At 41.9% G+C, this 16,450-nt stretch overlaps 1 protein-coding gene across 9 annotated transcripts in view; it reads right to left on the reverse strand.

Annotated features, from left to right (window-relative positions):
• The window catches only part of GPATCH8 (G-patch domain containing 8), a 77,714-nt gene that overhangs the window by 24,254 nt on the left and 37,010 nt on the right, over positions 1–16,450 (reverse strand). For 5 of the 9 annotated variants that reach the window (XM_048829711.2, XM_048829709.2, XM_048829713.2 and 2 more), the window contains 3 exons: positions 15,653–15,725; positions 1,320–1,387; positions 760–846 (listed from right to left, as the gene is read on the reverse strand). In XM_048829711.2, the coding sequence (XP_048685668.2) occupies positions 760–846; positions 1,320–1,387; positions 15,653–15,725 (228 nt within the window). Of the gene's footprint in view, positions 1–759; positions 847–1,319; positions 1,388–3,367; positions 3,413–15,652; positions 15,726–16,450 lie in introns of all 9 variants that reach the window. The other 4 variants (XM_048829712.2, XM_048829716.2, XM_048829715.2 and 1 more) reach the window with 1 other exon arrangement.

Below are 16,450 nucleotides of genomic sequence, written 5' to 3' on the forward strand. Positions count from 1 at the left end.
CTGAACCCAGATACACTGCAATGGAGCATGTTCAGTGCCAGTAGGGTAGCCTAATTTTATTATTAAAAAACACAGCAGCGCATTGGCTTGCTAAACACAGGCTTTTGCAGACTATATAACAGGAAAAATTCTTGCTTCAGAACTGACACGACAATGCTGTATATATTGGCAGCATATAAAAATTCTGCTAAGTAGATGCAGTCAATCAATTTTTTCTACACCAGAGCAGGGTTGCTGCCTTCTAATAAAACCAGCATTTATTCAACATTACAGTGATATTCCATTTATTGAGGGAATCAGAGGCAATACAAAGAGGTCTACTCACTCCATTTTCCAGTTGAGTGATGTTAATATGAACTCCACCTGTTGATTTTGCACAAATGAGCCCTCTGTGGGCAGGTTCAGCAGAAAGCTAAGGGCTATTAAATAGGCCACAGAGACCGACACTTCCTTTTTACCATCCAGGTCAGGGATGAGGCACAGTGGAAGGGGGCAGTGTTGTAGAAACTTGCATAGCTGTTGCCCATGCAGTAGCTGTTCTGTGACTAAACAGGGGACCTTCAACTGGCAATGCTGCATTCAGCAGTCATATTAAAGAAAGAAGAGAGAAGCAAAGCACATGATTGTATACAACCAAGGAGTAACTAACTAGTGCCATCAGTACTGGAGTTGAATGACCAGACTGCTCTGTCCTAGCAGAACTAAGTCTCTCCCATTCAGCCCATAGAAACTCAGGCATCAATGTGTTCATTTAAGTACCTTATACTTCTGCCTCAGCTCTTCGGTGTCTTCTTTCTCCACCTCCAGTACACGCCTCCGTTCAGTGGCATCTTCGGCATAATCAAGCTTAGCAACAAGAACATATGCAATTACTCCCGTAAATTCTTGGTGGTACCCAAACAGCCAAGAAAATGTCATTTATTCAAGTGTTTAAAAACGGAATCTTTGTGAGTATTGTGCTTAACTTTCCTTGCTTTGCCATCCCATTGCCTACAAAATAGTTCATTAACCCTTCCATGCTGCTGGTTTCCAGCAGGCACATCCACTGCCAATAATGGGCTCAGCTTTATGGAAACCCAACTCACACAGCCAAGGAATTAAAGAAAAGAGTCCAGGCCTCAAAAGTCAGTAAACCATGGGTAACTGAAGTATGTGTTTTGAGGAGAAAAGCTTTTCCTATAGTTCAGATTTAAGGCAAAGTTTTTCTCCAGCTTTGCTGCTCAAAGTTCTTACTTTTACATCATTATCCGATTGCACTTTTGGACCCAATGTAAATTAAGCAATGCATTTTAGAATAAGATGGATCAGGATCAACTTACCTCCATTTCCATCCGGCCCATGCCCATGACATCATACTTGACGACGATAGGGATGGGATCTGTTCTACCTGTAACAGAAACACACAAACAAGGTGAGAGGCCAAGTCTGCTCCAACAGCTCACTTTACACATTAGGTTTGGGTGGTTAGAGATCTTGCCTTTGAGTGCAGAGACCAGAAAGCTACAGTGAACCAAACACAAGCCATTCTCACAGCTTACATCCAAACCTGCTTCTCTCAGCTCCAAACCTGTTAAGGTTAACTGTACTCATTAGACCTTTGGTGCTTATAATCTCAGAACATTAACCACAAGTACATTTTGCATAACTGGTTAATGTTCAACATTGCCAAGTCCTGGCACCAGGAGATTAAAAGGATCTTTTCTCATTACCCTCACACTATTCGATCATAACCCTGATCTTCTGACCCCTCAGTGGAAAAACAAGTACCAAACATGTTTTATTGTACAACTCATTAGTTTCCCAAGTTTTGCATCTTATTAATTAAAAAAAAATGAACTGATGCCATGGGTAGGCCAGAATTCTCTCATGAAAAAATGAGCACTAGTTCCAGAACAGGTATTTAATCACAACTTGCTTCCTAACGTTCCCACCAAGAACCGCTCTATTACTTACTGTGTAACCTGTAAGCTGTGAAAAGGACTAGTTGCGAAGAAAATTGACTTTGAACTAATCAAACTATGCTGGAGATTTTTACATATCTTTAATCCACTCATAACCAGCCAAACAAAGCAAAATGGGGCAGACAAGCACTTTACTACCACAGCTTTTTTACATCACAACTTGCACTGTTTGTTGTGATGTAAGCCCACTGAGAAGTACTTACCTTATCCGGTGCATACCTTGAGTAAAAAAACAGAATGTTTACTTCCCTTATTATTATTCTTGGGTTGGTGTAAACAATTGTTTTGTTATACACACATATACACATATATTATACCTTTGGGCTAAAAGATCTAGTTTTAATCATGCCAAAATTAAGACACTATTTCAATCCACATGCACAAAAAAGGCTTAGTTCTTAAACCACATCAGAAAAGCCTCTGATTTACATCAAGTTTCTCTGTTCTCCAAGGGAAACTCTTTCTAGCTCCTTCAAAAACTATTAATCCATGGACCTCCAACTCCACAGGGACATCAAGGAGATCCTAAGGATTGTTAAAGACAGGTGTATTTTTAATAATTAAACTAGGAAATAAGTACGATTAATTTCCACTTCAGACATGTATTTAGTTTTATATTTATAACAACTGCATTTTTATATTTTTGTACATATGCCCAGAGATCGTTTAGTTGGGCACGTAACAAGTCCAAAGATAAAAATATTTATTAAGCCAGCTCAGCCAACCCAAAACAGCTTTTAGCTATTTAGCTTTCATGTAGGTATTAACAGTAAAATTTTCACCCGGATTAAGTTTCTCTTACGCCCAATGGTATAATAAGTAAGCAGTGACTGCAATCTTTAGCAAAAGGACCAAATTAAAGACAGGTTATAAAAATGACTTCCTAGGTGCAATATCACTTTCATAACGTCTCAGCCAGGGATTTACTGGTAAAAGGTAGACCCAATAGAATGATTGAGAACAAGTGCAAAAAGAATTTATTTTGTTTTGTTTTCCAGTTTTTGTTTTGTTTCTGCAAGAATCAATCTTTATATGCAAGCTCATTACCTTGGTAAACCCCTGTATACAAACAATGAGTCAGTACTTTTGCCTTCTAAGGCAGTCAAAGTTTTTAAAATTCATAAATTGCAGTAGCAAGTGCTAGTGCCCATCATGTTGGGGAAAATCAAGTTTGGACAGTATTAGAATTTTATGTTTAAACTGATTTTTGGCAGTTCTAACACAAACAGAAACATCCCTTCTTAGCAATACCCTTTAATGAACAAGGATCAGACAAGTGTGCATAAAGAAAGGAAAGGAAATGAAAGACCAAGCAGAAGGATGAAGGCTACAACAGAGAAAGTAAGCCTAACATATTGGTGCACTGATGACAAAAGGAGTAATTCAGTCTGAAAATAAAAAATTACCACTGCTAAGTTTACCATCACCACAACAAGTCCAGGATCAAAATGCTGTAAAAAAGAAACACCATTTGTTAGGCAGAAACCTTTAGGGGCAGAAAATAGGCCGTTGGCAGTAGGCAGACAGGATGGGTTAAAGGCTTCTTCGTCACCCCTCCATCCCCACTGCCACACTTCGTCTTGTGGCATGGGGGAGATAGGAGGGGGTCAGTTTTGAGCAGCTACTGTTTGCTTTCACAACTGCTCTCGCTTAGGATTTAGCAGGTGTTGGAAGAGGTTTACCTCCTGGTGATTAATCAGTTTTAAGAGATGCTGCATTTTTTCAAATTCAAATATGTAGATTTTAAAAATCAAGATCTTGAGGTAATTAAAAATATTTTAAAGGGCAAGAAGTCAACGAGGCATTTCACACAGGTATAGCGTGTTCATACAAGAGAAGGGAAATGTTACTTTTTAACTACTCAAACTGCTGCCTGAGTTTAATTATAACCATCATTATTTCATCAGGAGTGAGAGCTGGCCGACCCTGGCAGCTGGCCAAGCAGGCACCAGGTTCTAGTAGCTCAAACACAAATTGCAACTATGTACAGCGGTGACTGCTTCTGTCACTAAAATAATGAAGGCATGCCCAACGGTGTGGGGTGCATGCAACGTGCTGCCAGGCAGAAGACCAGAATTTGGGTCCCCAGCTCTGAGCCCACAGCAACTGGGAGACTTCAGTTTCATCCTAACAGCTTTCAGAGGGGAAAGCTGTAGCCGTGTGAGTCTGTATCAGCAAAACCAACCAGGAGTCCTTGTGGCACCTTAGAGATGAACACATTTATTTGATTTGTTAGTCTCTAAGATGCCACAAGGACTCCTCCTTTTTTCAGTTTCATGCTAGTAAGCCACTCTGGCTGACTCCAGAGAAATGTAACGACTAGCTAGGGAACAAACACACATCTAACCCCGCTGACTGCAATGTGAAGCCTAGTGGGGTAGGGGTAGAGAACAAAGGGAAAAAGTGAGGGATCTCTGACGACCAGTGCAAGAAAAATAAGCAGATCTTGGTTAGTTCATACCACAATGTGATCTTAAGCATTTCACAAGTAGCCGTAGATTTGGGTTCTCTCAGATTTTAAGTGAATCTCCTTAGAGCTGTGTTTAGTTTCTACCCCTCTAAAGGGATTGTTGTTGAGGTTTCAAGGAAGGGCAGGAACTCAAACGGTCATATGGCTATGTAGGATCGGCACCAACAACTAGTCCACTTCAAAAAGGTGAATCACACAGATGACACTCTTATTTTTTCCTCCAAACAAATCAGACAAGTTGTACTCTCTAGAGCAAAGTCACAATCCCTTTTCTTTTCAGACAAGATTCATAGCAAGGATGATGTGACCAAAGCCAAACGGCATGTTTAAGAGACTAACCAATTTATTTGAGCATAAGCTTTCGTGAGCTACAGCTCACTTCATTTTTTCATCAAAAAAAAAAAAAAGCAGGACTTCTCTCTCTCCAGATCTCTGAAAATTGTTCAGCCTTTAAATCTGTCCTGCAAGTTACATTTCACACTGAAGCACTGGATCTGCTCAGTGATCTGCAAACATCTGAAAGATAATCCAACAAGCATGGGGGGAGGGGAGGAAATGGACTGAAGGAAGACACCTTGCGGAATCTCAGTAGGTGTCAGTTCCTCTGAATTCAGTTATTTTTATAACACACATTTCTTAAAGGAGTGTGTGATAAAGTCACACAGAGTGCAGAGGATGTTTTGCTTTTATTGTTATTCTCATAACACTAATGAAAACGAAACTGGATGTGTTTTTCAGGGGGTTCTAAATTGGATGTGCTTAAAAAGTACTAAAACTTGGAAACAGGGTGAAAGCTAAGAAGCAAAGCTGTCTAATGGTAGCTTTGAAAAGTTAAGTGTGCATGATAATGGCATCATTAGGTTCTATGTTTACTGTGTCAATTAATTTGATTGAATTTGCACAACCCACAAGTAAATAGTTATTTTTAACTACTCATTCCACAAACTCAGCGTGGGCTCTGAAAGTCAAACTGGCTGTCTCAGTCACACATGAACACTAGTAGTACTTATCCTGTGGTGGTTAGACCTCTAACTACTATACCATACTGCCTCTAAAAAAGGATTTGAAGGAGTAAAGAAGGATTTCATTTTCATAGTTGAAGACTGATTTTATTTTTATTTTTTTAGTACAGGGATTCTCAAACTGGGGGTCGGGACCCCTCAAGGGGTGGCAAAGTTATTACCTGGGGGGGGGGGTCACGAGCTAGCAGCCTCCACCCCGAACCCCGCTTTGCATCCAGCATTTATACTGGTGCTAAATATATTAAAAAGTGTTTTTAATTTATACGGCGGGGGTCGCATTCAGAGGCTTGCTATGTGAAAGGGATCACCAATACAATAGTTTGAGAACTACTGTTTTACTCTAAAATGAAAATTTTGCCCAGCACTTATTGTATGTCTACAATACCTATATGACCACAAATGTGCTGCCAAGTGGGAGATTCCAATTCTCTCATTTTGCACGCCAGGAAGGGACTAACAGGGGGGTGACATAGTCAATTCTTGTTGGAGGGCAACCCTTCAGAGGTTCAACAACTCCTCTTACTGCCCAACCAGAAGCAGTATTGTTGAGCTCAGAAGAGCACCATTTACTTCTTTAACTCTTGGTATGGTCATTGCAACACAAAGCAGATTAAAAGAAAGGCAAGCCTTTTTTAGTAAGGTGTCCAGATGTGATCTAGCCCAAGCATGAGCTCTGGATATCCTGTCCAAATCATGAAGCCCTGCAATGAAGGGCATAACCTGGGAGGCATTCCATAGTAGGTATGCATGTCTATTTGGATTGTATTGAGCATTCCTTTGCTTATATAGAATATAAGTTCTTCAGGGAAGCAGCAGGGTCTTCCTTTGTGTCTTGTACAACAGTGAGCACGGTGTTGGTGCTTCGTAAGTAGACAGAACCAAGCAGTGGTTCTGTGGGTTTGAGACTACTTCATGGGGTTGGAAGGCAGTTCATCTGTGGCCAAAACCAGAAATGGCCATTTGCACAATTTTATTGTACTATGAATAGTTCTGGCAGCATATCAGGCCCAAAACACACCGAAGTCTGATATTAGGTCAAGAGAAGATCATTTCTCTCCATTATGATGTACTCATGTCACTGAAAGAATAATGGATCAATTTATTATATTGTGTTCAAAGGATCCACAAAACCATACTCCATCATTAAGGGAAGGATCTTGTCCATTATAAACAAGCGTGGCAACAGTTTTGCTCTCATAAGGAGGCTCAGACCTGATACATCAAGTCAAATCTCCCTTTGGGCCCTGTCATAACTCATGTATTTTGACACAGTAACGGAAACAGCTATTGTAATGGAAATATTTAAAAGTATGTTTTCCAGTTTCTTTACTTCCTAAGTTTAAGCAGGAATCTATTAAAAGCATTGAGGCTGCAATGTCATGCACCTGGAAATCAGAGTATGTCAGAAGTTAGGCTGCCCGTGCAACCTGCATTCTGCCCCTGGTAATATGCTGTTTGATACAGTCCTTCACTACAATACTGTTTTTTCTATAGGATGTCTGCCTCATTTAGTGCCCAAGATAGACAGTGCTCTGGGAATACGGCAGCAGTTCAATATTTTTATCCTCATCATTCGTAATGCTGCTTTATTTATTCTACACTGGAGCTAAATTCATTGCCTCATGGTCTTTTTCTCGGGAGCTCATCACTGTAGTATTTGAGGGCCTCAGAAACTTTTTTTCCCATTGTGAGATGACAGCATTTTTACCTCCATTTTATAGCTGGGCAAACTGAGACAAATATTTTCCTGACACCACTCAGTGAATCAGCGACAGAGCCAGGACTAGAATTAAGGACCTCCAGACTCTCATTGCTCCAGACCACGCTACTTTACTGCCAGAGGTGCTGAGCATCCACAGCTTCCATTAACTTCAGCTGCTTGAGTGCTCAGAACTTCTGCATATCAGTCCCCAGGTACCTCAAAGGTGGGTACCCAGAAAATGAGGTATGCACAATTAGTGGCCACCTGCCAAAATTTGGTATTAGTGGCTTGTTCAGTAGCATACCACAAGATGGCCATTAGAGGCAGGGAGAGAACTGGGTTCTCCTGTGAAACACTCACCTATCTTAACCACAAGACCATCCTTTCTTCTTGCAGTCCCCTGCCTTGCTCCCTTCACACCTTTGAACTTCTCATGTTAATAAGGCAGGAATCCTTCAAAAAGCTTAAATCAATCAAAAACTGCAATTCTTTCCTTTAGCACAGGGGTGGGCAAACTTTTTGGCCCCAGGGCCACATCTGGGCATGTCTGGGTTCTTGTCAGCAAGTTAAAGTAGTATGGGCTGGATGAATGCACTATAAGGTGGGTAGAAAGTTGGCTAGATTGTCGGGCTCAACAGGTAGTGATCAATGGCTCCATGTCTAGTTGGCAGCCGGTGTCAAGTGGAGTGCCCCAGGGGTCGGTCCGGGGGCCGGTTTTGTTCAATATCTTCATTAATGATCTGGAGGATGGTGTGGATTGCACTCTCAGCAAATTTGCGGATGATACTAAACTAGGAGGAGTGGTAGATACGCTGGAGGGCAGGGATAGGATACAGAGGGACCTAGACAAATTGGAGGATTGGGCCAAAAGAAATCTGATGAAGTTCAATAAGGATAAGTGCAGGGTCCTGCACTTAGGATGGAAGAATCCAATGCACCGCTACAGACTAGGGACCGAATGGCTAGGCAGCAGCTCTGCGGAAAAGGACCTAGGGGTGACAGTGGACGAGAAGCTGGATATGAGTCAACAGTGTGCCCTTGTTGCCAAGAAGGCCAATGGCATTTTGGGATGTATAAGTAGGGGCACCGCCAGCAGATCGAGGGACGTGATCGTCCCCCTCTATTCGGCATTGGTGAGGCCTCATCTGGAGTATTGTGTCCAGTTTTGGGCCCCACACTACAAGAAGGATGTGGATAAATTGGAGAGAGTCCAGCGAAGGGCAACAAAAATGATTAGGGGTCTGGAACACATGAGTTATGAGGAGAAGCTGAGGGAACTGGGATTGTTTAGTCTGCAGAAGAGAAGAATGAGGGGGGATTTGATAGCTGCTTTCAACTACCTGAGAGGTGGTTCCAGAGAGGATGGTTCTAGACTATTCTCAGTGGTAGAAGAGGACAGGACAAGGAGTAATGGTCTCAAGTTGCAGTGGGGGAGGTTTAGGTTGGATATTAGGAAAAACTTTTTCACTAGGAGGGTGGTGAAACACTGGAATGCGTTACCTAGGGAGGTGGTAGAATCTCCTTCCTTAGAAGTTTTTAAGGTCAGGCTTGACAAAGCCCTGGCTGGGATGATTTAATTGGGGGTTGGTCCTGCTTTGAGCAGGGGGTTGGACTAGATGACCTCCTGAGGTCCCTTCCAACCCTGATATTCTATGATTCTATGGAAATTGTACGGCGGGCCATGAATGCTCATGAAATTGGGGTTGGGGTGTGGGAGGGGGTGAGGGCTCCGGCTGGGGGTGTTGGCTCTGGCATGGGCACAGAAATGAGGAGTTCAGGGTGCAGGAGGGGGCTCCAGGCTTGGGGTGAAGTCTTCGGCTGGAAGTGCAGGCTCTGGGGTGGAGCTGGGAATGAGGGATTTGGTATGTAGGAAGGTGCTGCTCCAGGGTGGGACTGAGGGGTTCAGAGGGGATCAGGGCTGGGGGGTGGAAGGGACTCAGGGATGCAGGCTCCGGGTGGTGCTTACCTCAAGCAGCTCCTGGAAGCAGTGGCATGTCCCCCACTTTGGCTCCTGGGCGGACGTGTGGCTAGGTGGCTCTGCGCGCCGCCCCACCTGACGCACCACCCCCGCAGCTCCCATTAGCCGCAAACTGCAACCAATGGGAGCTGCAGGGGCGGCACACAGAGGGGGGACAAGCCGCTGTTTCCAGGAGACATGCAGAGCCACGGCACATGCACTCAGAGCAGTCCCCGACCCCACTCCCCAGCTGGAGCCCAGCAAGCCTCAGGCCCTGTTCCCCAGCGGGAGCTCGAGGGCCCGATTAAATCGGCTGGTGGGCCGAATATGGCCCATGGGCTGCAGTTTGCCCACCCCTAGTTTAATACCATATACCCTGTGCTCTGAATGAGGAAAGGGTCCTGTACAAAAAACAGGCCTGGTCTATACACAGTTTTTGTACTGACTTAGTAGTGATCATGTAAATAAAAACTATCATAATGCATATGCACAAGAGGCAGAAGTAAGGTTGCATACACAACCTAAATCCTGACATTTTCTAACTTTCAAGTGTTTGACTTTGAAATCCAAATAACATTCTTTTAACAGGGGAGGGAGGGAGGGAGGGAGGGAGTGTGTGTGTGTGTAATTCACTAGGTTTTATAAAAGGAAAAAGCTAAAAACACTAAGTGTTGCTGTAACACCTCCCCATCCCATGCAACATCACTAAGGTTTGAACCACGAACTTTCAGCACAGCTTGGGCTACCGGAATATTAGCTGGGCAGCAGGTAAAGGCAATTTATCCTGGGGAGAGGAGCAGGCCTTTGGGAAAGGAGCTCATGGCCTCACGTGGTGCACCCAAAGAGGAGGATTGGTTACGAGGCGCATATGCTAGGTCTGGAAGGGTGGGCTATCCAAAAAAGCCCAGCATGGTGGCTCTTTCCCCCAATCACAGAGAGGCTGTCTGCTCCTGAGATTCCCAGTGCAGTGTGCATTGCTGATGCTGTGGAGGCAGGTGTGGCTGACCTTTCAGAATATTCACGTTCAGTGATTTTGACATGTTGTCAAAATGTTGCTGATAACATAAGCAACAAAAAGAAAACGAACAGGAGGACTTGTGGCACCTTACAGACTAACACATTTATTTATTTGAGCATAAGCTTTTGTGGGCTATAGCCCACTTCATCGGATGCCTAGAATGGAACATATAGTAAGAAGAAATTTATACATACAGAGAATATAAAAAGGTGGAAGTAGCCATACCAACTGTAAGAGGCTAATTCATTAAGAGGAGCTATTATCAGCAGGGGAAAAAACAACTTTTGGAGTTTCAGAGTAACAGCCATGTTAGTCTGCCTTTGCAAAAAGAAAAGGAGTACTTGTGGCACCTTAGAGACTAACCAATTTATTTGAGCATGAGCTTTCGTGAGCTACAGCTCACGAAAGCTCATGCTCAAATAAATTGGTTAGTCTCTAAGGTGCCACAAGTACTCCTTTTCTTTTTGCGAATACAGACTAACACGGCTGTTCCTCTGAAAACTGTCATTAAGGTGCCACAAGTACTCCTTAACTTTTGGAGTGGTAATCAAGATCTCCCATTTCCGACAGTTGACACGAAGGTGTGAGGATACTTAACATGGGGAAATAGATTCAATTAGTGTACCAATGGTATACCATTAAGTTAGGTTTGAACAGAGACCGGGAATGGCTCAGTCATACCCTAATTGAATCTATTTCCCCATGTTAAGTATCTTCACACCTTCGTGTCAACTGTCCGAAATGGGCCATCTTGATTACCACTTCAAAAGTTGTTTTTTCCCCTGCTGATAATAGCTCCTCTTAATTAATTAGCCTCTTACAGTTGGTATGGCTACTTCCACCTTTTTATATTCTCTGTATGTATACATTTCTTCTTACTATATGTTCCATTCTAGGCATCCAATGAAGTGGGCTGTAGTCCACGAAAGCTTATGCTCAAATAAATTTAAGTCAAGTCTCTAAGGTGCCACAAGTACTCCTTTTCTTCATGCTGATACAGACTAACACGGCTGCTACTCTGAAAAAAGAAAATGATGATCTTCCACAGCATCTCAACTAAATGCCGTGAAAGAGAAAAGGCATTTCTCAGGGCCAAGGACCATCTCCCTGTTGCATGCAAAGGTGTTGGTACTCCTTGCCCCCAAGATCTCCATTTTATAAGAAAGTATTAGAAAACCTAAATACTACTAGTTCCTTCTATAATTGAATAACGAACTGACTTAAGCAAAGAACCCCAAAGTTATAAGGCTGCCACTTTCCTCAATGCATCCCCCCCATCTATTATAACCACCATATATTTCAGTCTCCTGTGTAACGGATATGAGAATAGAGACATCACTAGGTGTTGCTATACCACCTTTAAATAAAACACCTGCATATTAAACCCATTCTCCACTTTCTACAATGACTTCCCACAGAATATCAAATCAAGTTCAAGGTCTTGGTTCTTATTTTCAAGGCACTCCCCAGTCTATATGAAGACTTCTGTTGATAATTTTGCTTCTCTGGCCCAATGGAACTCTCTACAAGAAGACAGGTTTCAGAGGAACAGCCGTGTTAGTCTGTATTCGCAAAAAGAAAAGGAGTACTTGTGGCACCTTAGAGACTAACCAATTTATTTGAGCATGAGCTTTCGTGAGCTACAGCTCACTTCAGACGGTATACATCTGATGAAGTGAGCTGTAGCTCACGAAAGCTCATGCTCAAATAAATTGGTTAGTCTCTAAGGTGCCACAAGTACTCCTTTTCTTTCTACAAGAAGAAGGATAAAGCTCATCTGTGTGGGAGATGGCACTTTCGTGGGGGCTGATCCAAGACTGTGAAATGAACACCCCACATAGGAACTAAGGACCATCACAAACTTCGCCTCCTTCTGCTCCCCATGCATGACATTTCCTCAGCATTGCTTTTCTAATACACAGCAACATATATATTTGAAACGACATCCTACCAAAACAAGACACTCTATGGCACATGTCTCCTCCAGGAAAAGAGATGAGAGAACACACAAAACACGACAGATGTTATGTCACTTTATGCACTACTGGAAGGCACTCGGATACTATGGTGATGAGTACAGTATAAGAGACTATATGGAACAGAATGTAGCTAAATATTTCTATGGCAACAAAAGAGCACAAAGGAGTTGCCTAGGCTTCACACCAGACGATTTGAAGAGCAAACAAACACTCCAGAGCCCCAGATTTTTACCGACAAAGCTCCCTTCTTGACCAAACAGAACCAAAATGATTTGATTCAGCAGAGAAATATTAACTTACACTAAAACAACCATTACACTGACAGGGTTATCAGTTAGCTATTGGTTAGTGTACCAAGATACTAAATTCTGATTCATGTATCTCTCAGAGACACCAGATTAATATTCTCTTGGACAAAATATATGAAAGTCAACAACTAGATCTGGTATCTATAATCCAATGGGAGCACTTTAAATCAACACGACTACAAGCTTCAGGTATACTAACTATTCAAACTGCAACAGTGTGTGTAAATACAGGCAATTTCTGGTAAAGGGAAGTTTAACATGACTTCTTTAAGACATTAATTTCTGTGTTCTGCATAGAAAGGAGTTAAGAAAACGCACATGCTGCTAATAATACTTAAAATAAGTAAATCTACTAAAGAAATGTTGAAGGATAGTTATAATTACGACACTTTGCTCACAAAAGCAACTGGACAATGGCAAAGTTATTCAAGTGTGAACCTGAGGCAGGTGTTCAAGGCAGAGTCAGTAAATACTCCTGTAGAATCATCATTTATATTACAAAAACAGATCACTTGAGCCATCCACTTATTACCTACATTTTCCACATTGTTCACAACATTTCAGTTAATATTTTGCCCGCTGGTTCTCAACCTCTTTTGCAACATCTGAATTGAATGTTTTCTCTCAAGCTGCTTTTGTGATCCTATTTAGCTTCTAACAGAACAGATTCTCAACTTCTGGGAGGCAGGCAGCACACTGTTCTAACCTCCTTGTCTTTGCGTTATGGTTAGTCAGCTTCACAGCACTGACTACCATGGGGAAAACTTGTTCTTCCCCCTCTACATTCAACTTAGCCTCCTCACAGTCCTCTTCTGGTTCATTCAGAATCCTCAATCTGTGCTTAGTCCTCTCCTATTCAATCTCACTTAGCACGTTTCCAATGCCTCAAAATGAAAATTAGCGGGAGCCCCCTCACATTCCTATGCTGTATCTTTATGGAGAGTTGTTCCTATATTGAGTTTACTGACTAGGTATCCATTGGTCACAGGTGCTGAGTTTTATTTTTCTTGGTAAGTGCTCCACCCCGAGACCCCACCCTCATTCTGCCTCTTGCCGCCCCCACTCTGCCCCTTCCCCAAGGCTCTCTGCGCTTCCACAAGTGCTCCCACCAGCAGCCAAACAGCTGCGACTGGTGGGTGCTAAGCACCCCCTTTTTTCTCCTGTGGGGCTTGAGAGACAGAGCACCTATGGAGTCAGTGCCTATGCCATTGGTGATCTAACTTTTTCAACTAGCCCAAGTCCCTGAATCATCTCTTCCACACACATCCCTCCCACTCTCCTCTCCCAGAAAAAAGGAGAAATGGTTTGCAATTGCCATGATGTTGCTCCTGACAAAACCACCCTTATACAATCTCTGGAGCAAAATACCTCCAGAAGACACTCTTTACGGCCAGTGCTGAAGGTGTTGCTAGGCAACTGATGAGCTCTATTCGGTCAGGTTTTTTTTTTTAATGTTTGTTGGCTACTGGTTTGGCTAATATGCCTTTACTGTGTATAATAATGAAACCTGTTTGCCAAAAATGTGTCAACATGAGAGAGATATAGGGCTGAGGGGACAAATGCCCCTGCTGAATTTGTGTATGTATGCTGTGAACCAAACAAATGTTAAACAGTCAGCTTCATAATGTTAGTAGGTTCACAGGTGGCAGCCCTTATCATACCAGATATTTGATATATCTAAGTATGTTCTCGATTTTAAATCTAGTATTTTAAATACATAAGTTAAGAGAAGCTATATTTTAACTCTATGAAAGTCCTTTTAGGACAGTGCTCTTTGAACACTAACCATGTGAACTGTCACTTAATAGGGATATCAGATAGACATGTTTCCTTATGCAAGCAATGCTGGATTTCCTATCAGCATTACAAAAACAGTTACCAAGGCGCTGATATCTTGTAACAGTCATATAACAACTCCACTATGCAAAGTGTTGTCCTGTTTTAGGAACTTTGTGGAGAATGAGCTAACATATGGAAGAATCAGTACTACAACAGCTATAGTTAATTCTGCCACTGGCCATTGCCAAGTGTGAATTTGGAAACTCGCAGCTACTATCTATGCAGAGAAGATGCAGAATTATGCACTCTCAACTTGCTGGTTTTGAACCATGTTACAAACACAGACAAAGCCAACATACCTCAGACACACAGCACAGAAAACTGTTCTTAAAGAAACTCAGGAGGAAGGGGAGGGTGAAAATAATGTTCTGACTCTATTTGAGGAGGTATACCATTTAATGATTGGCAGAGATATTGTGACATACACCTATTCCCTACTTGGTTAACTGGAAGTCGGGGGAAGCCCTTGTTCCTATGCCTAGAATCGGACTTAAAAACTACATAAAAATGAAAAAGCATGTTGATAAGTATCAACTTTGCAACCTGCAGAAGTTAATCATATGGCGAGATGCACAAAGCCATCCCAGCTGATAACACATGCAAGGCCAGCCTGGCAATACGGTTAGGTTGATTAGTTAATCTTATGTGTTGCTTAGACAATGTAGAGACCACTAAAGGTGTTATGCACTTTCACCATGTGCTGTCCTGAGCCAAACCTAATGTGTCACAGGGTAGGATGCCTGTGAGAGACAGGTGTCTGTTGACACAATCCAGCCATCGTGTTTTAGGTCTTCTGGTAGGTATTTCTCATCCTGCTTTCAGTGGGTCAAAGTCGAATAGGATTCTTGCAGAGAGGTTGGTAGGCTTTCAGAGCAGATGACTGAATATTTATTTTGCTTATACTGCCACATCCTGCTCTCTAAAACGGTCTCCCAATGCTCTCATACCACTTTTTACCTCTGCCACCACTTCAGTCTTCAGTGGGCCCTTTTACTTGCCTTCTAATGGCTTCTGACACCACTGAATGTTCATAGAAGTCATCACATCTATTTCTTATTTGCCAGTTCCCCTTAACACCAAACATCTGCATGTTCCAGTCTGACAAATATTAATGTAATTTTAGAAGCTGCACAAACTACCTGTTACTAGGTAGGCAGTTAATTCCTCTCCCTCCAAAAACAAAGTCATTCACAAACCTACATCACACACACCTGTATAGTTAAGGGAGGCAGCAGCTTCCACTTGCAACTTGCTAAACATGAAAATTAAACAGTGCATTTGTTTGGATACATTAGCATTTGGGGGAAATCTAAACTAGAAAAACAGCAGAAATAATCAATTTAAAAAATGAATCTGGTTTTGAATCTGTTTCTCAAATACAAACTTTTGAACTTACCCTGAAGTGATTTTCCCAATCCCTGGCCCAGCTTCCACCCATGTTTCTGGAGTAAGCGGTGTCCAATATTATCCTGACAGACAGAACAGAGAAAACAAACCAAAAATATTCCAATAATATATTCTTCCCTTCCCATTGACATTTAAACATGAGACGAGCAAGAGATTTTCTACATATGTGCATGCAAAAAAATGCTACTGAAAAGGCAATAGATGCCCAATAAAAGGGAAGACAAATGTCAAAAAATTGCTGGCTATCATTTTTCAAGGGGGACGGGGTCTTGGGGAGGGTCACTTTCTGATGGTGTTCTGGGCAACTTTTGTGCATAACATTTAAAATAAAAAAAGCAATATGGGAGAAAATAAATTGTACCAATAAAAAAAATTGACACTAAAAAGCATAAAATCAAGTTATTTATACAATCATATCCATCACCTAGACAGCACCACTTTAAGATTGTTTTTGTAAAGAAAATCTACATTGTGTTTAGTCATTTTGTTTTTGTGTCAGGCTTTTAGAATACTGAGTAAGTTGTAAGTGCAAGACTGCCCCACCACTAGAAACCAAAACACAATCATAGCAAAATCCAGGCTAGACTTGATTGGGTTTTTTTTATATATATGTATATATATAAACTAGCATGCAGCCAATATTAAACTGATAAAAACAGTGAGGTTAGTGAAACAAAAAAAAAAAATCAATCAAATAAAATAAAATGAGCTCAAGCACAGACTGGGTGATGCATTTCACATATACTCTAACAAAAATACTAAGATGTTAGAATGAAACAGGCCTAGC

The sequence above is a fragment of the Caretta caretta genome, chromosome 27 (genome assembly GCF_965140235.1).
Source record: "Caretta caretta isolate rCarCar2 chromosome 27, rCarCar1.hap1, whole genome shotgun sequence".
In the NCBI taxonomy this organism is placed as follows: domain Eukaryota; kingdom Metazoa; phylum Chordata; order Testudines; family Cheloniidae; genus Caretta; species Caretta caretta.